Here is a 26,620-nt window from a genome sequence, read left to right as displayed (position 1 = left end):
GAGGAGGTTCTGAGGGACAGGATTTGGAAAAGCAAGGACTGACTAGGGATAGCTACATGAATAGAAACAATTTAGCGGGTTGTCGGCAAACACAGCCAAAAATGGTACAAGCTCCGATAGACGTCTTGGCCAACATGGACGAGTTGGAGCAAATTGCATTTTCATGCTATATATAACATTAAACATCACTTATTTGTTATTCTTTGCTATCTTGTACTACCTCTCTCAATTAGCTTAAAAAAAAAAACTGCGATAAAACTATGCTCAATATATCTGATCCTCAACTGCAATTAATTATAACATCGATAATGATTTGTATCAACCAAGTATCTTTCAGAATGCAAATGGAATTAGTAACACATTTCAAGAATTGTAAATGTGGCACAATTTCTCCAAAAGCATTATTTTTTTTATTTTCAGCAACAAACATTACAGAATTAACTGCAGGAGGCTGTCCTTGCAGGACCTATATTTACCTTTTGTTACTAGCAGCAAATTAATTTGCTATTAAAACAAGATTAACATCGTTTTTTTGATGATATACAGAAATAGTTAATCCTCCATAAAAAAAGCCATATTCCTATGAATAGTGCATTATGCCTCTTGCTCATCGCAATCCGTGCAATTATTTAAGTATGAAAACATTGCAACCATTTCACACCAACTTCAATTGAGCAATGATATGAATGACCACAACCTTCTTTTAAATGACCTTGGGTAAGAATATGAACTACTACCGTATTTCCTGGCAATGAGTTCCTGTCACAGTGCGTGTGGAGTCTGGCCCGGGTCAGCATGGCCTGGGCTGCACAAAATTGGCTAGGCCACCAGGGGCAAAGTTGCGGGGAGGGCAGGAACATTGAGAAAGGAGGGGGTCGGGGATCAAGCCACCGCATTGTGGCCGGGGATGGAAGTAGCTTGGGCGGCTGTGAGTGGCCGCCGGGGCCGAACAGCGGAACCGGACGCCATCTCAGCGCCTTCTGCCGGCCCATCCGCCAGCCAGCCATGGTGTCCTGCAGCCAGTCCCAGGCCAGGCGACTTGGGAACTGCAGCTAGTCCCGGCTGCAGCTAGACCCGGTGCTTGCAGGCAACCTGGGAACTGCAGCTAGACCCGGGGTTTGCAGGCGACCTGAACGCAACAGCCAGTCAGGCGACCTGAGTGCGGCAGGCAGTACCAGGGCTTGCAGGTGACCTGGGATGTTTTTTTTCCTGTCAGCAAGAATTTAATTACAGAATTAATTAATAACATTTCCATAATTGCCACGTTGTCCTTACTGAGATGTATAAAACCATGAGCAAAATCTGTTTCCCAAGGTAGAGGATTCTAAAACAAGAGGAGAATGGATCAAGGTGAGAGGAGAATGGATCAAGGAGAGAGGGAAGAGGTTTAAGAGGGATCTTTGGGCAATTTTTCCACACTCAGAAGGTATCTGGAAAAGAGCTGTCAGATGTAGTCATAGACACGGATATAATTACTGTCAAAGTACCTGTGGATGTGGATATATATATATATATATTTTTTTTTTAAAGAGAGAGATATATATCCCAATTCCATGCTGTATGACTAATCTCTCATTAACATGCCCTGCCACTTTAATGCATTTATGTAATGTGTATCCAGATGTTTCTCAACATGCTTTAAAACGTTTTAACTTTCACTGTTTCTCTTTGAACAACTGGCATAAAGATAAAAAAAATAACAATCTAGTACAGAGCCCTCCATAATGTTTGGGACAAAGGCCGGTCATTTATTTATTTGCCTTTGTACTCCACAATTTGAGATTTGTAAAAGAAAAAAGAAAAATCACATGTGGTTAAAGTGCATTGTCAGATTTTAATAAAGGCCATTTTTATACATTTTGGTTTCACCATGTAGAAATGACAGCAGTGTTTATACATAGTCCCCCCCATTTCAGGGCACCATAGTGTTTGGGACACAGCGATGTCATGTAAATGAAAGTAGTCATGTTTAGTCTTTTGTTGCATATCCTTTACATGCAATGACTGCTTGAAGTCTGCGATTCATGGACATCACCAGTTACTGGGCGTCTTCTCTGGTGATGATCTGCCAGGCCTGTATTGTAGCCATCTTTAGCTAATGCTTGTTTTGGGGGCTAGTCCCCTTCAGTTTTCTCTTCAGCATATAAAAGGCATGCTCAATTGGGTTCAGATCGAGTGATTGACTTGGCCACTCAAGAATTGAACTTTTTTTTAGCTTGAATAACTACTTTGTTGCTTTAGCAGTACGTTTGGGATCATTGTCTTGCTGTAGAATGAGCCTCCGGCCAATGAGTTTTGAGGCATTTGTTTGAACTTGAGCAGATAGGATGTGCCTATACACTTCAGAATTCATTATGCTATTACCATCAGCAGTTGTATGATCAATGAAGACAAGTGAGCCAGTACCTTCAGCAGCCATACATGCCCAGGACATAACATCCCCACTACCATGTTTCACAGATAAGGTGGTATGCTTTGGATCTTGGGCCTTCTCTCCTTCATAAGTTGCTCTTGCCATCACTCTGATATGTTAATCTTCGTCTCATTTGTCCAGAAGACCTTTTTCCAGAACTGTGGCTGCTCTTTTAAGTACTTCTTGGCAAACTGTAACCCGGCCATTCTATTTATGCAACTAACCAGTGATTTGCATCTTGCAGTGTGGCATCTGTATTTCTGTTCATGAAGTATTCTGCTGACAGTGGTCATTGACAAACCCACACCCGACTCCTGAAGAGTGTTTCTGATCTGTTGGACAGGTGTTTTCCTTTATTGTCAGTCCCTTTGCGATTAGTGAGCTCACCAGTGCTCTCTTTCTTCTTAATGATGACCCAAACAGTTGATTTTGGTAAGCTTAAGGTTTGTCTGAGGTTCCTAACAGTTTAATTTTTTTCTCAGTCTCATATTGGCTTCTTTGACTTTCATTGGCACAACATAAACAGCAATAAAAGTTTACAAAGGTGATGGAAAGACTGGAGGAAAGACTAGGTGCTGAGAGCTCTCTCATACCTGCATTAAGGAGGCAATTAAACACACCAAAGCAATTAAACACGTGAAGCCATGCGTCCCAATCATTATGGTGCCCTGAAATGGGGGGGGGGGGGGGGGGGGGGGGGGGGGGGGGGGGGGGGGGGGGGGGGAGTCTGTGTATAAACACAACTGTAATTTCTGTATGGTGAAACCAAAATGTATAAAAACACCCTTTAATAAAATCTGACAATGTGCGCTTTAACCACATGTGATTTTTAAAAATTATAAATCTCAAATTGTGGAGTACAGAGGCAAATAAATTATGAGTCTTTGTCCCAAACATTATGGAGGGCAGTGTACATACAACGGCCAAAGGATCACGTACTCACCTGTGTCTGGATATCATCTCCAGTAACTATGTTTCCTACAGCTCTCAGTGCAGGTGACACCACCTTATAATCATTATGCCTATTAAAGAACAGCACAAATTTGCACAACATTCATCTCCACACATAAAAGCAAAGTGTCAAAAATTGTTCAGCATGAGTATTTGCGTAAATAAATGTGACTATTGTGATCAAGACTAAATAAAATAATCTGGATAACAAAAACTTTGAGGATCAAGGACATAGGTTTAAGGTGAAGGAGAAAAGATTTAACAGGAATCTGAGGGGTAACTATTTCACACAAAGGGTGGTGGGTGTATGGAACAAGCTGCCAGAAGAGGTAAACCTAGAAACATAGAAAATAGTTGTAGGAGAATGCCCTTCGAGCAAGTCACCCTGCAGCCTCAGCATCCTCCTCACAGCTCACCCTACCATCCATATTGTAAATAACTGGGGTCCCAGCACTGAGCCTTGCGCCACCCCACTAGTCATTGCCTGCCATTGTGAAGACCCATTAATTCCTACTCTTTGCTTCCCGTCTGCCAACCAGCTCTCTATCCATGTCAATACCCTACCCCCAATACCATGGGCTTTAATTTTGCACACTAATCTCATGTGGGACCATGTCAAAGGCTTTTTGAAAGTCCAGATACACCATATTCACTGGCTCTCCTTTATCCATTCTACTTGTTACATCCTCAAAAAATTCCAAATGGTTAGTCAAGCATGATTTCCCCCATCATAAATCCATGATGACTTTGACCGATCCTGTCACTGCTTTCCAAATGCAGTGTTATTACATCTTTAATAATTGACAAGCATCTTCCTCCCAATGTCAGGGTAACTGGGTTATAATTCAATGTTCTCGCTTCTTTCTTAAAAAGTGAGGTTACATTGGCTACCCTCCCGTCCACAGAAACTGATACAGAGTCTATAGAACTTTGAGAAATGATCACCAATGCGTCCACAATATCTAGGGCCACCTTTGAGGTAGTTGAGACAGGGACTTCCGAACATTTAAGAAACAGTTAATACAGGTACATGGATAGGACAGGTTTGAAGGGATTATGGACCAAATGTGGGCAGGTGGGACTAGTGTAGCTGGGACATGTTGGCCAGTGTAGGCAAGTTGGGCCGAAGGTCCTGTTTCCACACTGTATCACTCTATGACTCTATAACTTATCAAACAATATGATCAATGGTGCTTTAGGCTTAGGTTAATAGTATTTATCACAGAAAGCAGTTTCATGTGATTACAAATTCAATTAACTATATAATTCAAGAATCCAATTTGACAAGTTTGAGATTATATGTAGGGAATGGGATGGAGCACATTCTACAATTCAATTGTCAGTGGAACCCACAAGTCTTTGATAAGAATACAATTTTTGCTGGAAAAAATGCAATGAGAAAGTAAAGGCAGCATCAACTGAGCAAAGGTGGTTCGATAAAGAAAATCCAGTTGCTTACATCAAGAGTTCCACTAATCGCCTACAAACTCCCGAATCAATGACTATTTGTATTTTCTCATTGGGTCCATCAGAAAGATAAGAAAGGGCCCAGCAGGCATCAGCCAAAACATCAGGATCACTGCTAAACAACAGTCTTGATAATACGTTTAAACAGGGCGATACCTAAAGAGGGAAATACAAATCGTCAGAGAGAAATATACTAATTAATCCACACAAAAAAACAGAATAGTTTTACGTGCTTTAAGACTGTTGTGGAAATTGAGATTCTCTTGACAAATTTGGATCCGAGTCCCGTTAATAGAATGGACAATAGGATGAAGGTCTATGATCGATTTGTTACTAACACCTATGAGAGAGAAGCGAGTGTCACCAAACTTCTGAATTCTCTGAGGTGGAACCCTCTCCAAGTCAGACGTGAAGCTCACTGTTTGACCTTGTTTTTACAAAATGTTAAATGGTCAGCTCGACATAGGCTACAAGACCTACACCAAACCCAAACCAATGAGCAGACGAGGAAGCCTTGCGAGGATGGGGCCACAGCGGCGGTGAAGCCTCGCAGCTGCGGCAATGCCTTACCAAATTTCAAAATCCACGGAGAAATCTCATGCTTGAAATGCTTTGTACACCTGACAGTGATTATGGGACATCTGCAATAGCATGGAAATCTAAAAGTTGTTGTCAGTTATGTGGGAACACACTAGTATATCTACGGATAAATTCTAGGCCATTGTTTACTTGAATATATTAAAAAAGATAAAGACACAAACTATACCTTTTCAAAATCTGGAGGTGGATTCTTGCCCCTGCACAAGTTTGACAAAGCCCACACAGCATTTCTTGTTGTAGTAAGTCGATTGGACTTGGTTAACAACCTGTAAAGAAAAAAAATAATTTGCATAAAGAGAAAAACTAAATTCAATTTTGTTTGACCCACAGGAATAACTATACTTTGCACAAAATGGCTTCGATATGAACCATTTGAGAACAGTTTTAATCAGTAAGTTACATTGAATATCAAATTAAATCATGTACTGCGATACAGATTTATAAATAATTGAATGTTTATGCATAACTATGTTGTGATGAAAACTAAAATTCAAGCCTCGTTCCACACAAATCTACAGGAAGGTTGCTCTATTAATATGTCAGCATTAATGTGGTTCTGTGGAATCTCAAGTAAAGAAAGAAAAGGAAACTATGATCAATTCAGCCTTGCATGTTCCTTTTTTCCTGCAACCGCAGGAGATGCAACACCTGTCCCTTTATCTCCCCCCTCAACTCCATCCAAGTATCCCGACGGTCATTTCCAGGTGAGGCAGGGGTTAACTTGCACCTCCTCCAATCTCATCTACTGTATCCGCTGTTCCAGGTGTCAACTTCTATATATGGGCGAGACCAAGCGCAGGCTCTGCCATCGTTTCACTGAACACCTCCGCTCAGTCCGCACCTCATATTCTGCTGTATAGCTGTATAAACATTGGCTTCTCTAACCAGTGGTATAAACATTGGCTTCTCCAACTTCAAATAGCCCTTGCTTTCACTCTCTCCATCCCCTCCCCCTTCCAAGTTCTCCCACTAGTCTTATTGTCTCCGACTACATTCTATCTCTGTCCCGCCAACTCCCCTGAAGAAGGGTCTCGACCCGAAACGTAACCCATTCCTTCTCTCCAGAGATGCTGCCTGTCCCGCTGAGTTACTCCAGCATTGTGTCTGCTTTGCATGCTCCTCATTGTGTTAGGCAGCCTATTCTCACTTCCTCATACTAAAAAAACTACTGCAAATGGCTTGCTTCTTAATACTCCAAATTTATAAAATGTGAGGTAGACAAAAATGCTGGAGAAACTCAGCGGGTGGGACAGCACCCATGGAGCGAAGGAAATAGGCCGAAACCCTTCTTCAGACTGACATTTGTCACAACTGGTAGAGCTATAATATTCAATAAAAAATAACACTATGCATGAGAAAATGTTCACTATATCATTGCCAATGTGTATTCACTCAATTTCATTCCCCTGGATGCATTGCAACAATTCAGGACTATATTATCAACACTATCGCCCATCTCCATTTTAACCTCCACTAAGAAACAACAGCAGTAACAGAACTTCAGTACCCTGTTTCTTCACAAATCACCTTAAGCAACATGAACAAATAACTCGTGTATACGTTTGATGGTCAATTGCTATAAACTTACTGTAAAAGGGGTGGAAGAATGCCACAGTTCAACACAAAATTTCGGCATTCAGCATTGTCACCAGCAATGTTACCCAATGCCCAGACTGCCTATGAGACAATACAAAAATACATGAACGGTATGCCCACATAAGTTACATTTTGAGCGATTAAAATGTTACAAGCTATGATTATCTCTAATTAAATTGCTTCGTGACTTTCTTTTTAAATATGCTAGATTAAAATCATAGACATGCAATGAAGGTTTTTTTTGGAACAATCTTTAAATTTGTGCATGGTGTTATTATCGTGGGCACTATTAGAAAGATTAACAGACATGACAGTTTGTTATCCATGTCTTTTTCAGTACATTTTCTGCTATAAAAAAAAACACAAATCCTAATTTAAAAACAAAATATGAATGTAAAAAACAACAACAAAATGTAATCAATATCCACAAGATATTATTTTCCAACAAAATATTTAAATGCTTTAATTCTGAACATCAGAAAATGTCCAAACCTTCAATTTCCTATCTACACTTGTTCATTACTTGATTAAATGTAACCAAAAACATTTTAATTCTCTGTTTAACATTTTAGTATAAACTTGAGTTCTCTCCATAGGACAATCGGTATTAAAAGAAATAAATAAAATAGAAACATCTGAAAAAAGATGCACGTCTTTAAAACAAAAAGGAATACCTGCTCCTGCACATCCTCATATTCGGAGCTAAACAGCTGAATGAAGATCGGTACAGCATCAGCTTGTATAACAACTTTAGTATGGAGAAACGTGCCAGAGGCTATGTTTGTTAAAGCCCATGCAGCCTCAAACTGGGAATGTAGAATAGCACAGGTTAATAATTCATAGAAATAGTGTCTTTTTTTCTATTAAATGAATATTAAGGTACAAGCTTTAGTTCGCTTTTCTTTCATATTACATTTTGTGGTGTTCAGGACAAGATAAACATTTCCTTTGAATACACTAAGGCAATTTTTCGATGCAAATGTTAGAATATGAAATAACCGGTTGAGTGAAAACTCAATACATTTCTAAAGAGTACTAAGAATATTGGAATTTAAAAAATCTAATTTTATGTTTTGGGTTGAACAACTCGCATGAAATTTAAAAACTAGAGAGAAAAAATTCAGGTCAGTGCAAAGCACGAAGAGATGCAGCCAAATACAGGAATGGAAATGCATGCATTTTATGACAACATTTATGATAATCCTTGTAAAATAAAAGCACTCTTGCAACAAACCTAGTAATTCCATGGGACATGTCAAGACTGACTAGTAGACAATAGGTGCAGGAGCAGGTCATTTGGCCCTTCGAACCAGCACCGCCATTCAATGTGATCATGGCTGATCATCCCTAATAAGTACCCCGTTCCTACCTTCTCCCCATATCCCGACTCCGCTATTTTTAAGAGCCTTATCTAGCTCTCTCTGGAAAGCATCCAGAGAACCTGCCCCCACTGCCCTCTGAGGCAGAGAATTCCAGACTCACCACTCTCTGTGAGAAAAAGTGTTTCGTCGTCTCCGTTCTAAATGGCTTACTCCTTATTCTTAAACTGTGGTCCCTGGTTCTGGGAACATGTTTCCTGCCTCGAGTGTGTCCAAGCTCTTAACAATCTTATATGTTTCAATGAGATCCCCTCTCATCCTTCTAAACTTCACAGAGTATACAAGCCCAGCTGCTCCATTCTTTCAGCATATGACAGTCCCGCCATTCCGGGAATTAACCTTGTAAACCTACGTTGCACTCCCTCAATAGCAAGAATGTCCTTCCTCAAATTAGGGGACCAAAATTGCACACAATACTCCAGGTGTGGTCTCACTAGGGTTCTGTACTACTGCAGAAGGGCCTATTTGCTCCTATATTCGATTCCTCTTGTTATAAAGGTAATATTTTACATTTCAATATATACTCACTTGTAAGGTAAAATTCTCATTCCGTTTCAAAAACTCCACAAGTCTTGGCACAATACCAGGTGTATTTATAACTTCATCTATGGGAGGATTGGGTTCTAAAAGGCAAAATTGCAAAATCTCAAAAATCTTGAAAGATGTAAAAACATTAAACAAACAATCCAGTCAAAAATTAGTTAGGATTCCATTGTTACATTCAGGGTTAGAATTTAACTTTGCATAATGCTTTTAACATGTAAATATTAAAACACAAATGGACATGCATTTGAAAAAAAAATCCAAATGTAGAGTTGTGAGAGGAAAAAACTAGAAAAAAAACGGCTTTCCTTGTCAAAGAGCAAACTTCATCAGAATAGACCTGTGCTGAGGGTCTATCCCTAATGATTGCTTTCCAGCATCATCTAGTGGCTAGAATATGATCCTGTACTCTAAATGGAGAATAGTACCGAGGCAGGTAATGTCATCAGCATTGTCAATAACACTCATCCCAGATTGCATAACAATGAATCATCTGTTGATACTCCCTATGCAAATGACCAGGATTCCCATAGTATGTGTATCAATCAAGAAGAACAAAAAAATAGGCAGAGCAAGCATGCCGCCCACCAAACTGAAAAGCCTGAAATACTTCCATTTTTTTCCTGAAAATATTGAACACATTAAAACATAACTGTCAGAGATTACAAGATTTATTTACCCTAAAAATAACCTTTCCCTTCCATTCACTCCTTCAATACCATAATCGTAATGAAGCTCATCTCCACACTCCTGGACAAAGGTGTCAGCAAAACCTACCTGAATCGTCATTGGGAATCTGCCCAAAGCCATGTCCGCGATTTTGGCGCTGTTTGGAGGGGGCGGGTTTAAAACGCGATTTTTACTAGGCTGTTCTAATCGCAGATGTTCAGCCTAGTAAATCATTAACGAAAAATCGCTGCAAGACCCGGTCGCAAAAGGTATTATTAGTTTTATAGGCCTCGAATAATAGTTATAATAATTTTAAAATCACTCTCTCACTTCGCAACCTCTCGCAGCCCCAGGGTTTTATAAAGCAAACAATTAAAGGTATGTACCTTATTTTTACATAAAATGGGGCGTATATATAACCCTGTTTATAAAGTTTTCTATAACGAGTAGTTCATTTTGGGCTTTTTATATCCCGCCGTATTTTTCTCGGCATTTGAGGGCACTAATCCAGCGCGATGTGAACGTTCTAAACCAGCGCGTTCACAGGAACCCACTAGAAAGCCGATTTAAATGGGCATTTATTTACAGCAATTGAACACTAAATTCCTTCCATTTGGCCTATAAATTAATGTAAATTAGATATAAAAATCATGTTATATTGTGAATTATTTGTGAATAATCTTTGGACACTTAGGCTATTTAAGAAATGGATAGATGTTTATATCTAGTAATTGAATTTTGATTAAACATGATTTTCTTTTTTAGTATTTACTATTTGTTTTAGCGTTTAACTTTATAATCTCTACCTTTTTTTCTGATATTGAAAAATTGAGGAAAAACAACATGTACAGAGTTGCTTATTGGTTGCCGTCTGAGGAGTATGATGATGCTACTGATTATGATATGCCAATGTACCAGCTAGCAGCTGATCTTCTCCATAAACACTTGGTCTTTTGCTAGAAATTGTAATTTATTTACCTATCCATAACTGACTTACAGCATATTATACAATAATATTAAAGTTCTGATCTTGAGAATATCACATTTTTGAATTTTCAAGGCAGTCTGGTTGTTTATTACCATTTCTGTCCTATCGGTCAATTTTGTAATTAGCTACAATTAGGTAATTAGCTAATTATATGCTTTAATTTCATGTCATCCAAGTAAGATTGTTTTATATTTTTTCAGAATACTTCAATCTATGATATGTGAAAATTTCATTCAGTTCTCTTAATTCTTAAGAAAGTTACGGGCTTTTGACTATCCAAGATCACAGCTTTTTTGTAATGTCCATTGAAAATCAATAGGGAACAAGATGCCAATTTCCGAGTATGAAAATGGCCATAACTGTTTTAATACTTGAGATATGAAAGTGAATTTGGTGTCAAATAAAACTTGTTGTTATGCTTTATCTGATGGGATAAATTGCAGACTTGATTTTTAAAATCTCAAAATTTTGTAACATTGCTAGATCTCGGACCAAAAGATGGAGTCCAGGAAGGAGATGGAGCTTAGTAACATGGTGTCATAAATCTGAAGGATCTCGACCCGAAACGTCACCCATTCCTTCTCTCCAGAGATGCTGCCTGGCCTGCTGAGTTAATCCAGCTTTTTGTGTCTATCTTTGGTGTCATGAAAACCACCTCTCCTATAGTCAGCAAGATAAAGGAGCTAGCAATTGCCTTCACACAGGTGATGTGCATGCCTCAGTCAGTAGGCATAAATATCCAGTTCAGGTATTGAAGTGGACATGATCGAAAGCTGCGAGTTCCTCTGCACAAATATCATCAACAATTTCTAATTTACCTGAAAATACTAAGAATGCGCACCAGGCCTTTCTCAGACAATTAAATGTTTGGCCTGTCTCCAATGATTATTACCAACTTCTACAGTAGAAAGCATCACAGCTTGGTTGGATAACGGACCTGCCCGAGACCTCAAGAAATTCAGAGTTTTGGTTGTAGCCTAGTCCATGACACTAACAGGCTGCTTCTTCCGTGCCGTTATCAGATTACTGACCAGCTCTCTCATGAACTCGAGTGCAGTCCAGATTCCCAATTTACCGCATTGCAGATGCCATTTTTTTAAATTCTCCTTTCTCTGTAATTGCAATGGCATAATGCTATAAGATTCTGCTCTGCACTCTGATATTATCTCTTTGCACCACTTGTTGTACTTTCGAATGGCTTGTTTCGAACTACCACTTGCCTATCATATGATTTGGTACAGAATCCTGTGGCAAGTGGATAATGCGTACAACACTGTTCAATTTCATTTCCAAAAAAGCACACTGTTGTCCAGCTGTCAGTAAATATTTCTGAATTGTACATCCACTTCTCAGTTTCTGATGTACATCCTTCAGGAAATCCTTGTTGCCTTCACATACTCAAACATGCCCAGAAAGTTGATAATTATGTACTGTAATGTGAACACTGAATTTGCTATAATTACTTCAAAATTTGATATTTCACAGTTGAATCAAGTTCTCTCACTATTTTGTTTTTAAATGCACACACCAGCATATACAAAGCACAACCTGCCAACCTTAACTCATGAGATTTCCATTCCAGATTATACTCCAATAATCTTCTCTAAATGTCTTCCAACACATTAAGATCATTAACCTACCTGATCTCTCAGTTGCTGGACACTTTAACTCCCTCTCCCCATTCCCATGCTGACCTTTATGTCCTGGGCCTCCTCCAATGTCAGTGTGAGGTCCAGCATAAATTGGAGGAACAGCACCTCATATTTAGCTTGGGCAGCTTACACCTCAGCAGTATGAACATTGACTTCTCTAACTTCAAGTAACCCTTGCTTACCCTCTTCTCCATCCCTCCCCCTTCCCAGTTCTCAGACCAGTCTTACTGTCGCCGACTATATTTTATCTCTGTTTGCTTTGTGTTACCTTCTCCCAGCTACATTTTCCTTGATCTGCATTCCCTCAGCCCCGTCTTCACACAACCACACTTTATCTATCTATCTCCCCCCTGACGTCATTCTGAAGAAGGGTCTCAATGCAAAACGTCACCCGGTCCTTCTCTCCAGGGATGCTGTCTGTCCCACTAAGTTATTGTGTCTACCTTTGGTTTAAACCAGCATCTGCAGTTCCTTAGTACACATTAAGATCAATTCTATATACAAGTATTCAAGATATTGTTTGTTTAGCAACCACATCCAAATGATTTACATGAATTTTAACGTTGATGCCCCCAGCATTGATCCCTGTGGCACAACACTCATATCTTGCCAAACAGAAAAAGATAAATATCGATATCAATGTTATCATCTACGCTATAAAAGTTCATGGCGGATTTGGCTCATTCTAATCAATTAGTACTTTGTCAATCAGGCATGCCAGGGGGCCTACTGAGCTGGGAGGTTTGTAATAGTTTAGCAGACATTTCCATAGGCTAGTATCAATTACATGTGCCTCACCACAAAATCCAAAAGCATATACAGATTTTCTCACAACTCAATACAACAACAGATTCTTACCCTTTGAAAGCAATTTCCGAAACTTCTGCGTGGCAGCAAGCTGCTGATCAGGATCATCTGAAAATATCATCTGTACCATTTCAGCTGTGATTACACCTTCCTATGAGAGCATAGGAGGATTAATACTTTTCTTGCAAAATTCTGTCAAAGACATCAAATCATCTAATTCCTTCCACTTACCCCTGGCATTGATACCACAGTTGAACTTATATCAGGATCCTGAATGGGGCTTTCAAACATGACTTCATCATCTCCAGGAACAGCCACATTTCTGCGTTTGAACAACTAGAATATTAACAGGAAAACCAAATTATTAGATGAAAAAAAAGAAGCTGAGCATCTGCATTAAATATTTTCAAAGTTTTCTTCCTTGCACACCTGCTCTTCCCTTTTCTGTTTTCGTAACTGAATTCCCTCTTCCTCTCGTCGTCTTCGCATTTCTTGAGTGTTTAATGCTTTGTTCTTGTAGCTTTTCATTCTGCAATTGTCTTTTACTGGGCTTGCCATGTCTGTAATGAAATATCCCAATTAACAAATAACATTCAACAAAGAAAACCAGACCCCCCCACCTACACAGACAAATCTACTTTGAGTTTAGCTTAACAATGTCTATTGAAATACAAAAATCAAATTCATGTGTTCATGACCTGAAGCTTCATTGCACATTTTGGGTATTAAAAAAAAAGATTTTGTACCTTTGCAATCATTTCCATTATGCTTAATAAACAGAATCCACACAAGGTAGATTTAATTGTTTGCCTAACATTTTTCATGCAACTGAACTTTTTTTTTGCGTAGTGGTTTAGTAATACTCAAGTATACAATGAGTTTGTTGGACACATTCAGGAAGTAAGATTTCCCTCTAGACTCATACAGCTCTCAAATGTTTTAACATTAGTTAGACTTAGTTCTGGGGAGCCGCTCATGTAGATTGATTTTCCCGGGGAGCCTTGTGTGCGGCGGTAGTGTCCCGTGGAGCCTCGCGGGCCAAACAAGCGCCAACGACCAAAGACCAGAACGTGCCCGTTAAGCCCAACCCGACTCACAGGCCTCCTAGGGGATTGTGATGAAGCCGGGAGGCGAGGTCTGTCTGGGCCGAAGGAGCCTCAGCGATGGGAGTCTCGGCAGCAGGTGCCTCAGTGGCAGTGGGAACCTCAGCGGCAGCCTCGCGGTCGATAAGCATGAGGGGGGGGGAAGGGAAGACAATGGTGACCCGGCGTGGGGGGACGCCTGAAGAACAATGGGGACCTGGCGTGGGGACACTATACAATCCTCTGCCCAGGGGATAAGTCTGTGTTTCTTTGTTCATTTGTTCCAGTGAACGTGTTGTGCACATTAGATTAGATTCAACTTTATTGTCATTTCACATAGTACAAGTACAGGTACAGCAAAATAAAGTTTAGCATCTAACCAGAGTGCAAAGTAGTAAAATGCTGATTAAGACAATATATACAAATGAGGATATATTGCCGTATGTACATAGGCATATACATATATACAGATAGTTGTTAAGGTGCAAAAGATTGGCGTGCTATATTCTGGTGAATTGAGCTTAACTATAAATTATATAAACTATAAATAATACTGATGAGCAGGGGGAGGGGGGGGGGGGGGGGGGGGGCTAGCACCGGGCCTGTGAGTTCAGCAGGGTAATGGTGTTTTGGAAGAAGCAGTTTCTTAGCCTGCTGGTGTGAGACCCGAGGCTCCTGTATCGCCTCCCTGATGGGAGGAGGGCAAACAGTCCATGGTTGGGGTTTGAGGGGTCCTTAATGATTTTGCCAGCCCTTCTCAGACACCGTGCGCAGTGAAGGACAGCCATGGCAGGGAGGGGGGCACCGATGATGTGATGGGCAGTTTTCACCACCCGTTGCAGTGCCTCAGCACATGGCAGCCAGCCAAGTCGCTTGTCTTTTTCTTGTTGTTTTCACTTTTAATTTTACGTTTTTGTGTACCTTGTGTGTTGTGACTGTCGGCAGACCAGTTTCCCTCTGGGATGAGTAAAGTTTTAAAATTAAAAATTAATTTTGTTAAAATTAGTTCAGCGAACAGGGTTTTAATTGTGAGAATTTGGGAAAAGGCTAATTTATTTCAAATTCTTTTGTAAAAACCAAGTGTTATTTTGAGAAGCATAATTATTTACCCAAACCTTGTTTTTAAATAAAAATTGTGAAAAGTGAAAACTATCTTAAATAAGGAACTGTGTGTGAGTTGATGCAACTTCTGTTTACATAAATCACATTTTATGATGGAGAGGATAACACATACACTGAAAATGCACCAAATGTTCTGGTACAAGCAAAGAATGAAACACAAAAAGGAGCATTACTGCCCACTACTCTCAAGACAAAGTTACAATTTTTTTAGAAAGCAGTAGGAGGGCTGATTAGAAAGCAAAACGGATGGCAAGTCCATGGTACTATTCAAGTACTTTTTCACCATGGATGAGTGGAAGAGATACTTCTGATGATCTCATTTAAAAAAAAAAGCACAAGCTTCAGGAAAGGCTTTTTGTACAAAGGACATAAGTTACCAGGTCCAGATAGCCTGCAGCCTACCAGATTGAAGAGAGCAGAAGTTTAAACTGGAGGCATGAGCTTTCATCTGAAATGTTTTGTTGTGAGCATGTGCCAGCGGATCATATATCTATATTCATAATAATGCGAAGGCACGAATAAACCAAGCTCCTAAAAAGTTTAATAGCTGAGGGAGCATTTAGAGATAAACATTTGTATAACAATCAGATGTATTAATTAATGGAAACTGACAAAGATTAATTAAAGGCAAATTTGAACTCAACTGGTTTTTTTCTGATCTCAGTTTTAATAAGGCCTTTGCCGATGAATGATACTCAAGTACTTAATCTTTTGATAAAGTGTCACAAAATAGACCAAACAAAATTGAAGGTCATGGAATAGAGGCAGTAGCAGCATGGACAAAAAAAATCCATGACGAAATGGACTAGGTAAAAGGCATCCCAATGATCTTGCATTTTATCTGGCATCTCACTGGTCACACAACTTCACTATACAGAGCATAAGATCCCTTTATAATGTCCACATTAAGGAAACTTCAAAATCATCAAAGACACTATTTTAATATTGCCAGTACCCACTTTCCCTAATTTATCAATAACAAGATTGAATATAACGAGATCTGTGCATACATTTCCATGTGAGAGCTCTGCCTCAAATTTGCCACTTATCTGCTTCATCCCAAATAGCAATAGCATGCAGTGTCCAGAGTGTGAACTTTAAGACAAGACAATGGTTAACAATTAAATATATTAACACAAGTCCAGCAGGACATACATGTGTTGCAGCGAGCTTCACTTTTATCAAGCTGGAATGATATCTAAAAAATTAAATGGAGCTCCAAATATAATTTTAGTGAAGGTTAATTTAAAAACTTTTGAACTTTTGAAAAGTAAAAAATTCAAAAATAGATCGATCAGCCCTTTAAGCCTGCTACATCATTCAATATCATTGATATTGCACACAGTATTGAGGGTAATATTCCATTGTGGATTTAGAATATCTTGAGACAGGAAATAGCAAAAATAAATGGGAACATGCACCACCAGCAGTGCCCAGGCTTCAGCTGTTCACAAAATACTTCAATGAATTTGATGAGGACATAAGCATAATCCATTTGCTGATGGTGCAAAGATGGGTGTCAGTGCTTGATTTGTGTAGGATGCAGAGATGTTTTGTGCAAAAAGCAAGTTAACATGCATGGTTGATGAAATAGCAAGCAAAAACCTTGAGATCATCCAATGTTGATAGGAAAAAAAGACAAAAGTTTAATATAGTGACGTGCTGATAGCATACTTTTTTCACCCAGAGGTATAAAACTTGAAATTTTCTATCCAAATGGATTGTGGTGGGTTGCAGCCAAGGAGTCTATTTTTATGGCATAGGTTTAAGGTAAGGGGCAAGATTTTAAAAGGGGGCCCCAAGAGACAATTTCTACCCCAACACAGAGGGTCTTGTGCATATGGAACGAGCTTCAAGAGGAAGTGGTAGAGGTAGGTAGCATTATGTATTTTAAATGGCACTTGGACAGGTACATGGATAGAAAAGGATTGTTAGAGTGGTGAATTTTTCTTTAAAAAAAAGACAGGTGAACCAGAGTTACAGAGGAAGCGATCTCCAGAGAAGGTGGAATGGGAAGACATGACCGATGGTGGGATCACGTTGGAGGTGGCGGAAATGTTGAATTATCAGAGCTGCCAAGTTTTGTCAGTGCATTTCAGTATTCTAGTACCTGAAAATCAGTATTTTGCTGAGGAAATCAGTGTTTTTACGCGGTGCCATTTTGCTGAATTTTTTTTTAATGTGCGGTCATACCCATGTAAGAGTACAAGAATGCATATGTATGCTACCAATTGACATGTCTTCTATACACCTTACTTGACAGTGCATTCATTGCCATCTCTTTGTATACTGGTGTTTGAAAGGCTGCTTCCTGCTTTTAGCACCAGATGATGATGTAGAAGCCATTTTGGAAGCCTCCCTCTCCCTCCCTCTCTCTCATTCCCTCCCTCCCTCCTTCTCCCTCCTCCTCCCTCCCCCCATCCCTCCCTCGCTCTCCCTTGAGCCCACCCACCGTTCTGTAAAATAAAGGCCAATCTCAATGTAACTACAATCCCACTGGTAGCCTTTCACCACTAGGCTTACCCAGAATTCTACCACTGCCTGAAAAATAATCAAAGGCTCAAAAAGAATTCCAAAGACTCATTGTTATACGAGAATTTTCCTGGTCTGTGACACATGTGTGATCCATGCGATGTGTAAAGCCCATAACACTCCAGCCGGTAGCTCTATATTTAGATCCCACAGCGCTCTAGCCGACAGCTCTTTGTTTAAATTCCCACGGGTTAAACTGGCAGAGCTCTGTTTAAAACTGGAGCGGGACAGGCAGCGACTCTGGAGAGAAGGAATGGGTGATGGGAGGAGGGGGAAACACCTTTACCACAGAAAAAGGCTTGAAAGGAAAGTCCCATCTTCAGAACATCTCAGATATAGGTTGGAAGGAACTGGACAAGGGCGGATAGGATGGAATCAAGGTGTTTGGAAAAGAGTTATGTTGAGTGGGACAATGCAGAAACAATGGGTCTGCCAGAGCAGTCCTGTTTGTGGATTTTGGGAAGGTGATAGAGGTGGGCTGGGGGTCAACTGGGGGATGGGAATTGCAGTTAATGAGATGCTGACAGTCTGGGAGATAATAGCCTGATGTTCATGTTAGGTCATGGCCAAGGTGCGAGGTCACTTGGCCTCAGCGTGGTAGTGATCAGCCTGCCAGACTACAACAGCACCTCCCTGGGTTTAATAATTGTTGCTCAGTGAGCAGTGGGGTATGCATTCATAGGGAAAACGATCTCTGTTAAGTAACTTCATCGACACATAACAGGTTTGGCCAAAGGGCCCGATTCCCTGTACAACTCTGACTATGTGCAATGGATACTCTCTACTCTCAAGCTCTGTGCAGAACAACTGGCACCAGTCCACACAGACATTTTCAACCAGTCCCTGCAAACCTTTACTGACCCTGCCTGCTTCAAAGTCTCCACTATTGTCCCTTTACCCAAAAAAGGCAAGGATTACAGGTCTTAATGACTACAAGCCTGTCGCACTGACCTCTGTAGTCATGAAGACCCTTGAAAGGCTTGTGCTGGCCAAGCTGAAAAATATCACAAACCCCCTGCTGGACCCTCTGCAGTTTGCATATCAGGCCAATAGATCTGTGGATGACGCAGTAAACCTGGGCCTGCACTTCATCCTCCAGCACCTAGACCGCCAGGGGACCTATGCTAGGATTTTGTTTGTTGATTTTAGCTCTGCATTCAACACCATTGTGCCAGAGCTACTACACTCCAAACTTTCCGAGTTTACTGTGCCTGAACCCCTCTGTCAGTGGATCACCAGCTTCCTGACAGACAGGAAGCAGCATGTGAGGCTGGGAAAGAACATCTCGGACCCGCAAACATAGGAGTACCGCAGGGCCCTCTCCGCTACTCTCTCTACACCAATGACTGCACCTCCACTGACTCCTGTCAAGCTTCTCAAGTTTGCGGACGACACAACCCTGATTGGACTGAGCCAGGATGGGGAGGAATCTGCCTGCAGACAGGAGATGTCATACTGGCGTCCTGGTGCCATCACAACAACCTGGAGCTCAATGCTCTTAAGACAGGGGAGCCCCCCCCCCCCCCATCAACAACACCAGCCACATCTGTGGAGTCTTTTAAGTTCCTGGGAACCAGCATCTCCAATGACCTCAAATGGGGAGCTACCATCAACTCCATAGTCAGAAAAGCACAACAGAGGATGTACTTCCTGCGGCAGCTGAGGAAGCACAATCTGCCACAGGCAATAATGGTCCAATTCTATACGGCCATCGCAGAGTATGTCCTCACCTTCTCCATCATGGTCTGGTTTGGCTCAGCCACCAAGCACGACATCCGGAGGCTGCAGCGAATCATCCGTTCAGCTGAGGTTATTGGCTGCAATCTTCCCTCCATTGACAAACTGTACACTGTACACTGCAAGGGCCAGGACGCGAGTGGGTAAGATCATCCCTGACCCCTCTCACCCTGGCCACAAACTCTTTGAATCACTTTCCTCTGGAAGGTGACTCCGGACTGCCAAAGCTGCCACAGCCAGACATAAATTATTATCTAAATGGTGTCAAGTTGAGAAAAGGGGAAGTACAACAGGATTTGGGGGTCCTTGTTCTTCAGCAGGGCTCGAAATTAACAGTTGCCGGGTGCCATTGACCACCCAAAGTGCCGCCGGGCAACCTAAACGACGACTCATTTTGCCCGGCTTGGCACTGCAGATACTGGTTTCTACTGATGAACACAAAAACCCGAAGTAACTCAGCAGGCCAGGCAGCATCTCTGGAGAATAGGAACATAACGTTTCGTGTCGGCGGCAACTGTATTGCAGGGGCGAATATACTAGGTGCGTGGTGACGGCTCCATCTCCTCCTCCCGCACCCCGCCCACCCTTATAGCAGCCGCTGCTTGCCACTCCACTAACGGCGCTTTTAAAACAAACCCTCCCGCACGCCGGCAGGAGGAGGGAGGGAGGGGGGAGGCCTCCTTCCGCCGTCTGAAGCAGCTGCACCAAAGATCCTATAGCTATACGATCTTTGAGCTGCACTGCTCAGCCCCAATCCTTGCTGTTGGCTGGCGGAGGAGGGGAGGCGGTGGCGAGGAGATCCCACTGCCTCCCCCTTTGGCGGCGGCACTGGGCGGTAGACAGGGATGATCAAGGCAGAGGGGCGATGTCGTCCGAGGAGCGCTGACCTTCCTTCCTCCCCCCCCCCCCTGCCCCCCCCCCCCCCCCCCCTCCCCCCTCTCTTGTCCCCCCCCCCCTCTCCCTCTCTCTTACGCCTGAACCCCTCTTATCCTGAACCCCTCCTCTCCATCCTGCATTGATCCCCATTCCCGCCTCTATTCAGTCCTCACTGACCTTCCCTGTGCTCCCCTCCCCATCTACCCCACCCCCCAATCTAGTCATCACCCTACCCACCTCACATTGATTCTCCTGCCACCCCCCCCCCATCCATCCTACACAGGTCCCCCAATTCAACATGTACTGACCCCTCTTCCCATCCATCCTGCACTTCTCCCACCATTCATACTGCACTGATCCTCCCATTCAACCCATACTGACCCACCCTCCATTTACCCTGCACCGATCTCCCCCCCATCCATCCTGTAGTGATCTTCCCATTCATCTTTTACTGAATCCCCATTCATCTTTTACTGAATCCCCATTCATCTTTTACTGAATTCCCATTCATCCTGTACTGATCCCCTCATTCATCCCATACTGATCGCCCATTCATCCTGTACTGATCCCCCCCCCATTCATCCTGTATTGATCACCCCCTTCATCCTGTACTGACCCCCCCCCCCCAATTCATCCTGTACTGACTCCCCTCTCATTCATCCTGTACTGATCCCCCCCATTCAAGAAGAATGAGGGGAACAGTCTGAAGAAGGGTCTCGACCCAAAACGTTGCCTATTTCCTTCGCTCCATAGATGCTGCCTCACCCGCTGAACTTCTCCAGAATTTTTGTCGACCCCATTCATCCTGTACTGATTCCCCCAATCAACAGCACTGACATCCCCCGTGTTCTCCCCTCACAATATTACATACTCCAACCAACACATACTAATTCACCTGGGAAGTGGTGTTAGGTAAATTGAACGGATTAAAGGCCGATAAATCCCCAGGGCCAGATAGGCTGCATCCCAGAGTACTTAAGGAAGAAGCCCCAGAAATAGTGGATGCATTAGTGATAATTTTTCAAAACTCTTTAGATTCTGGAGTAGTTCCTGAGGATTGGAGGGTAGCTAATGTAACCCCACTTTTTAAAAAGGGAGGGAGAGAGAAAACAGGGAATTACAGACCAGTTAGTCTAACATAGAAACATAGAAAATAGGTGCAGGAGTAGGCCATTCGACCCTTCGAGCCTGCACCGCCATTCAATATGATCATGGCTGATCATCCAACTCAGTATCTTGTACCTGCCTTCTCTCGATACCCCCTGATCCCTTTAGCTACAAGGGCCACATCTAACTCCCTCTTAAATAAAGCCAATGAACTGGCCTCAACTACCTTCTGTGGCAGAGAATTCCAGAGAATTCTGTGTGAAAAATGTTTTTCTCATCTCGGTCCTAAAAGACTTCCCCCTTATCCTTAAACTGTGACCCCTTGTTCTGGACTACCCCAACATCGGGAACAATCTTCCTGCACCTAGCCTGTCCAACTCCTTAAGAATTTTGTAAGTTTCTATAAGATCCCCCCTCAATCTTCTAAATTCTAGCGAGTACAAGCCAAGTCTATCCAGTATTTCTTCATATGAAAGTCCTGACATCCCAGGAACCAGTCTGGTGAACCTTCTCTGTACTCCCTCTATGGCAAGAATGTCTTTCCTCAAATTAGGAGACCAAAACTGTACGCAATAGTCCAGGTGTGGTCTCACCAAGATCCTGTACAACTGCAGTAGAACCTCCCTGCTCCTATACTCAAATCCTTTTGCTACGAATGCTAACCCATTGCTTTCTTCACTGCCTGCTGTTCCTGCATGCCTACTTTCAATGACTGGTGTACCATGACACCCAGGTCTCGTTGCATCTCCCCTTTTCCTAAAACACTAAAATCAGAGGGAGTCTAAAGAAGGGTTTCTACCCGAAATGTCACCCAATTTCTTATATCCAGAGATGCTGGCTGCTCCAGTCTTCACCCTACCATAGTTACCCAACCAGACACAACTAAATTTAAGGTAGCTCTTTTTTCCCCCAAGAACCCTTTTTTTGCTTAACATCGGTAGTGGGGAAACTGAGTCAGTTGTTAAAGATGGAATAGCAGCACATTTGGAAAGTGGTGAAATCATTGGACAAAGTCAGCATGGATTGATGAAAAGTAAATCATGTCTGACGAATCCTATAGAATTTTTCGAGGATGTAACTAATAGAGTGGATAAGGTAGAACCAGTGGATGTGTTATATCTGGACTTTCAGAAGGCTTTTGACAAGGTCCCACGTAAGAGATTAGTATGCAAACTTAAAGCACACGGGATTGGGGGTTCAGTATTGATGTGGATAGAGAACTGGCTGGCAGACAGGAAGCAAGGAGTAGGAGTAAACAGGTCCTTTTCAGAATGGCAGGCAGTGACTAGTGGGGTACCGCAAGGCTCAGTGCTGGGACCCCAGCTATTTACAATATATATTAATGATTTGGACGAGGGAATTGAATGCAACATCTCCAGGTTTGCGGATGACATGAAGCTGGGGGGCAGTGTTAGCTGTGAGGAGGATGCTAGGAGGCTGCAAGGTGACTTGGATGGGTTGGGTGAGTGGGCAAATGCATGGCAGATGCAGTATAATGTGGATAAATGTGAGGTTATCCACTTTGGTGGCAAAAACAGGAAAGTAGACTATTATCTGAATGGTGGCCGATTAGGGAAAGGGGAGATGCAATGAGACCTGGGTGTCATGGTACACCAGTCATTGAAAGTAGGCATGCAGGTGCAGCAGGCAGTGAAGAAAGCGAATGGTATGTTGGCATCCATAGCAAAAGGGTTTGAGTATAGGAGCAGGGAGGTTCTACTGCAGTTGTACAGGGTCTTGGTGAGATCACACCTGGAGTATTGCGTACAGTTTTGGTCTCCTAATCTGAGGAAAGACATTCTTCCCATAGAGGGAGTACAGAGAAGGTTCACCAGACTGATTCCTGGGATGTCAGGACTTTCATATGAAGAAAGACTGGATAGACTCGGCTTGTACTCACTAGAATTTAGAAGATTGAGGGGGCATCTTATAGAAACTTACAAAATTCTTAAGGGGTTGGACAGCTAGATGCAGGAAGATTGTTCCAGATGTTGGGGAAGTCCAGAACAAGGGGTCACAATTTAAGGATAAGGGGTTAGTCTTTTAGGACTGAGATGAGAAAAACATTTTTCACACAGAGAGTGATGAATCTGTGGAATTCTCTGCCACAGAAGGTAGTTGAAGCCAGTTCATTGGCTATATTTAAGAGTGAGTTAGATGTGGCCCTTGTGGCTAAGGGGATCAGAGTGTATAGAGAGAAGGCAGGTACGGGATACTGAGTTGGATGATCAGCCATGATCATATTGAATGGCGGTGCAGGCTCGAATGGCCTACTCCTGCACCTATTTTCTATGTTTCTATAAAGATGGATTAATTAAATTGTGAACACGTGAAACATTAAAACCGGTGTTCGATTGCCACTGCTACCGTTGACACATTATTACAGAAATCATTTCAACGACAAATCAATGCTCTTAATATGGAGTATCAGTACTGTAGTTATTTAATGAGCAACATTCACAACCATACGTTGGATTTATCCATGTTTCCAGTCCGTCATATACATCACAAATTTGGTCAGGAGATATTTCAGTTGAAATTTTAACGTTATTTCTGAAGTGGGAATGATGGAAATAGCGTTTATCAATAATTTATCTTCATTGCTACTCACAACACATACCTCTAATCTGAATGTCCGGTAACGTGGCGTTTTGACATCTTTATACATATTGCCAAAAGAACATTTGCTGCAGTTATGCCCTTTGGCCATCTATTGGCAGTTAGTGTGATGTTTAACCCGTCAGATGGGTGTAGTCGGTTTTAACAGCTATTATCATAAAATGCCTTTAGAAATTTCCTTGCAACCTGTATGTGGGAAGCCAGAATGTTTCTGTGCCAATAGCAATAACGACCCATGCTATGGCCATGTCATGGTAATTTTCAGTCCTTCACTGAAAACATGTTTGCATCAATCTGTAGTGTGCATGGTTAAGTATATGTTACCATGGTCCAGGATTTATTGACACAGGTTGATCATACGCTGAATAATCCAACCACATTTTTGTTTGGAAGTGGAAAGAACAAATAGAAATTGCATTAATTGCAATGTGTAAAAAGAGTTTGAGATATTGTATTATAATTTTGCTGCATGTCATTGTGATATACATCATGTCTTGATTGGTGAATATGTTTAGTTTGTGAGTTATTTGAAGCAGAAATAATATGTGAATGTAGACAAAAGTGCTGGAGAAACTCAGTGGATGCGGCAGCATATATGGAGCGAAGGAAATAGGCAACATTTGGGGCCGAAACCCTTCTTCAGACTGATGGCTGGGCTCGAAATTAGCGGTTGCCACTGACCACTCAAAGTGCCGCCGGGCAACCTAAACAGCGAGTCATTTTGCCCGGCTTGGCAACTTTGTTTATACTGAAGATACAAAAAACTGGAGTAACTCTGCGGGTCCAGCAGCATCTCTGGAGAAAAGCCCGGCGTTCCTCAGGGCTGTGTGCTGAGCCCCCTCCTCTACTCCCTCTTCACCTATGACTGCACACCTGTACATGGTACTAACACCATCATCAAGTATGCAGATGATACAACGGTGATTGGCCTCATCAGCAACAACGATGAGCTGGCCTACAGGGAGGAGGTCCAGCACTTAGCAGCATGGTGCGCTGACAACAACCTGGCCCTTAACTCCAAGAAGACCAAGGAGCTCATTGTAGACTTCAGGAAGTCCAGAGGTGGCACACACACCCCCATCCACATTAACGGGACGGAGGTGGAACGTGTTTCTAGCTTCAGGTTCCTGGGAGTCAACATCTCCGATGACCTCTCTTGGACCCACAATACCTCTACTCTGATCAAGAAGGCTCATCAGCGTCTCTTCTTCCTGAGGAGACTGAAGAAGGTCCATCTGTCTCCTCAGATCCTGGTGAACTTCTACCGCTGCACCATCGAGAGCATCCTTACCAACTGCATCACAGTATGGTATGGCAACTGCTCTGTCTCCGACCGGAAGGCACTGCAGAGGGTGGTGAAAATTGCCCAACGCATCACCGGTTCCACGCTCCCCTCCATTGAGTCTGTCCAAAGCAAGCGCTGTCTGCGGAGGGCGCTCAGCATCGCCAAGGACTGCTCTCACCCCAACCATGGACTGTTTACCCTCCTACCATCCGGGGGGCGCTACAGGTCTCTCCGTTGCCGAACCAGCAGGTCGAGGAACAGCTTCTTTCCGGCGGCTGTCACTCTACTAAACAACGTACCTCGGTGACTGCCAATCACCCCCCCCCCGGACACTTATTATTTATTTTTTATTCAAATCGTTTGCTATGTCGCTCTTCAAGGGAGATGCTAAATGCATTTCGTTGTCTCTGTACTGTACACTGACAATTAAAATTGAATCTGAATCTGAAGGAACGTGACGTTTTGTGTCGGCGACGGATGTGGGAAAGATGCCAAGTGTGGCGTGATGAAAGGTCAGAGCAAATGACGGCTTCATCTCCTCCCGCACCCCGCCCGGCCTGATAACGGCCGCTGCTGCCACTCCGCCAACGGCGCTTTCAAAACAGACCCTTGGAGGAGGGAGGTGTCGGTCAGAGGCGGAAGTAGAGTGTGGGGGATGCTGAGGATATAGCGCGGTGATTGGAGGAGGGAGACGTGCCAAAACACTCTCGGCAGCCCTGCACCGCAGCCAGGATCGATCCCGGTCTCCGGCGCTGCAATCGCTGCCGAACCGCCACTGGACCATCCCCATCCCCACCCGAGAGCCCCCCCACGCCCGGGGGTGGTCAGAGACGTCGGGAGTCAGACGGGCGCGGTGCCCTCAGACCCACAGCCAGCGCAGACAAGCAGCGCTGCTCAACTCTGCCTGTCCCTGTCTGGATTGAGACAGGGCTGTAGGCGAGACCACAGATTATAAAGGAGCTCCTCTCGTATCTTTGGGCGACAGGCAGTTGAGCTGCATTTAGCGCCGGATTAAGCCTCCGAAGCCTCGTGTGTGTGAGTGTGCGCATGCGCGCGTGGTCGTAAAGTTATTCTGTCCGCAGTCCCCTCCATATTTTGTTTGCGATTTCTGTGCCTGACAGGTGTTGTCTGAGGAGCGCTGGCCTTCCTTCCCACCTCCTCTGCCCCTTCCTCTCTGTCTCTCTGTCTCTCTCTC

General features: G+C 42.7%; 1 protein-coding gene across 1 annotated transcript in view; it reads right to left on the bottom strand.

Moving 5' to 3' along the window:
* kpna5 (karyopherin alpha 5 (importin alpha 6)) overlaps positions 1–26,620 on the bottom strand; it is a 44,556-nt gene that overhangs the window by 13,239 nt on the left and 4,697 nt on the right. Inside the window, exons 2-10 of the mRNA XM_055635800.1 lie at positions 13,495–13,625; positions 13,297–13,401; positions 13,117–13,216; positions 8,935–9,029; positions 7,702–7,833; positions 7,020–7,108; positions 5,598–5,697; positions 4,824–4,987; positions 3,357–3,435 (exon numbers count right to left, since the gene is read on the bottom strand). Of these exons, the coding sequence (XP_055491775.1) occupies positions 3,357–3,435; positions 4,824–4,987; positions 5,598–5,697; positions 7,020–7,108; positions 7,702–7,833; positions 8,935–9,029; positions 13,117–13,216; positions 13,297–13,401; positions 13,495–13,623 (993 nt within the window). The 5' untranslated portion in view covers positions 13,624–13,625. The remainder of the gene's footprint in view (positions 1–3,356; positions 3,436–4,823; positions 4,988–5,597; positions 5,698–7,019; positions 7,109–7,701; positions 7,834–8,934; positions 9,030–13,116; positions 13,217–13,296; positions 13,402–13,494; positions 13,626–26,620) is intronic.

This window comes from Leucoraja erinacea, chromosome 5 (assembly GCF_028641065.1).
Source record: "Leucoraja erinacea ecotype New England chromosome 5, Leri_hhj_1, whole genome shotgun sequence".
Classification (NCBI taxonomy): Eukaryota; Metazoa; Chordata; class Chondrichthyes; order Rajiformes; family Rajidae; genus Leucoraja; species Leucoraja erinaceus.
This window is presented reverse-complemented; position numbering and strand designations above follow the sequence as displayed.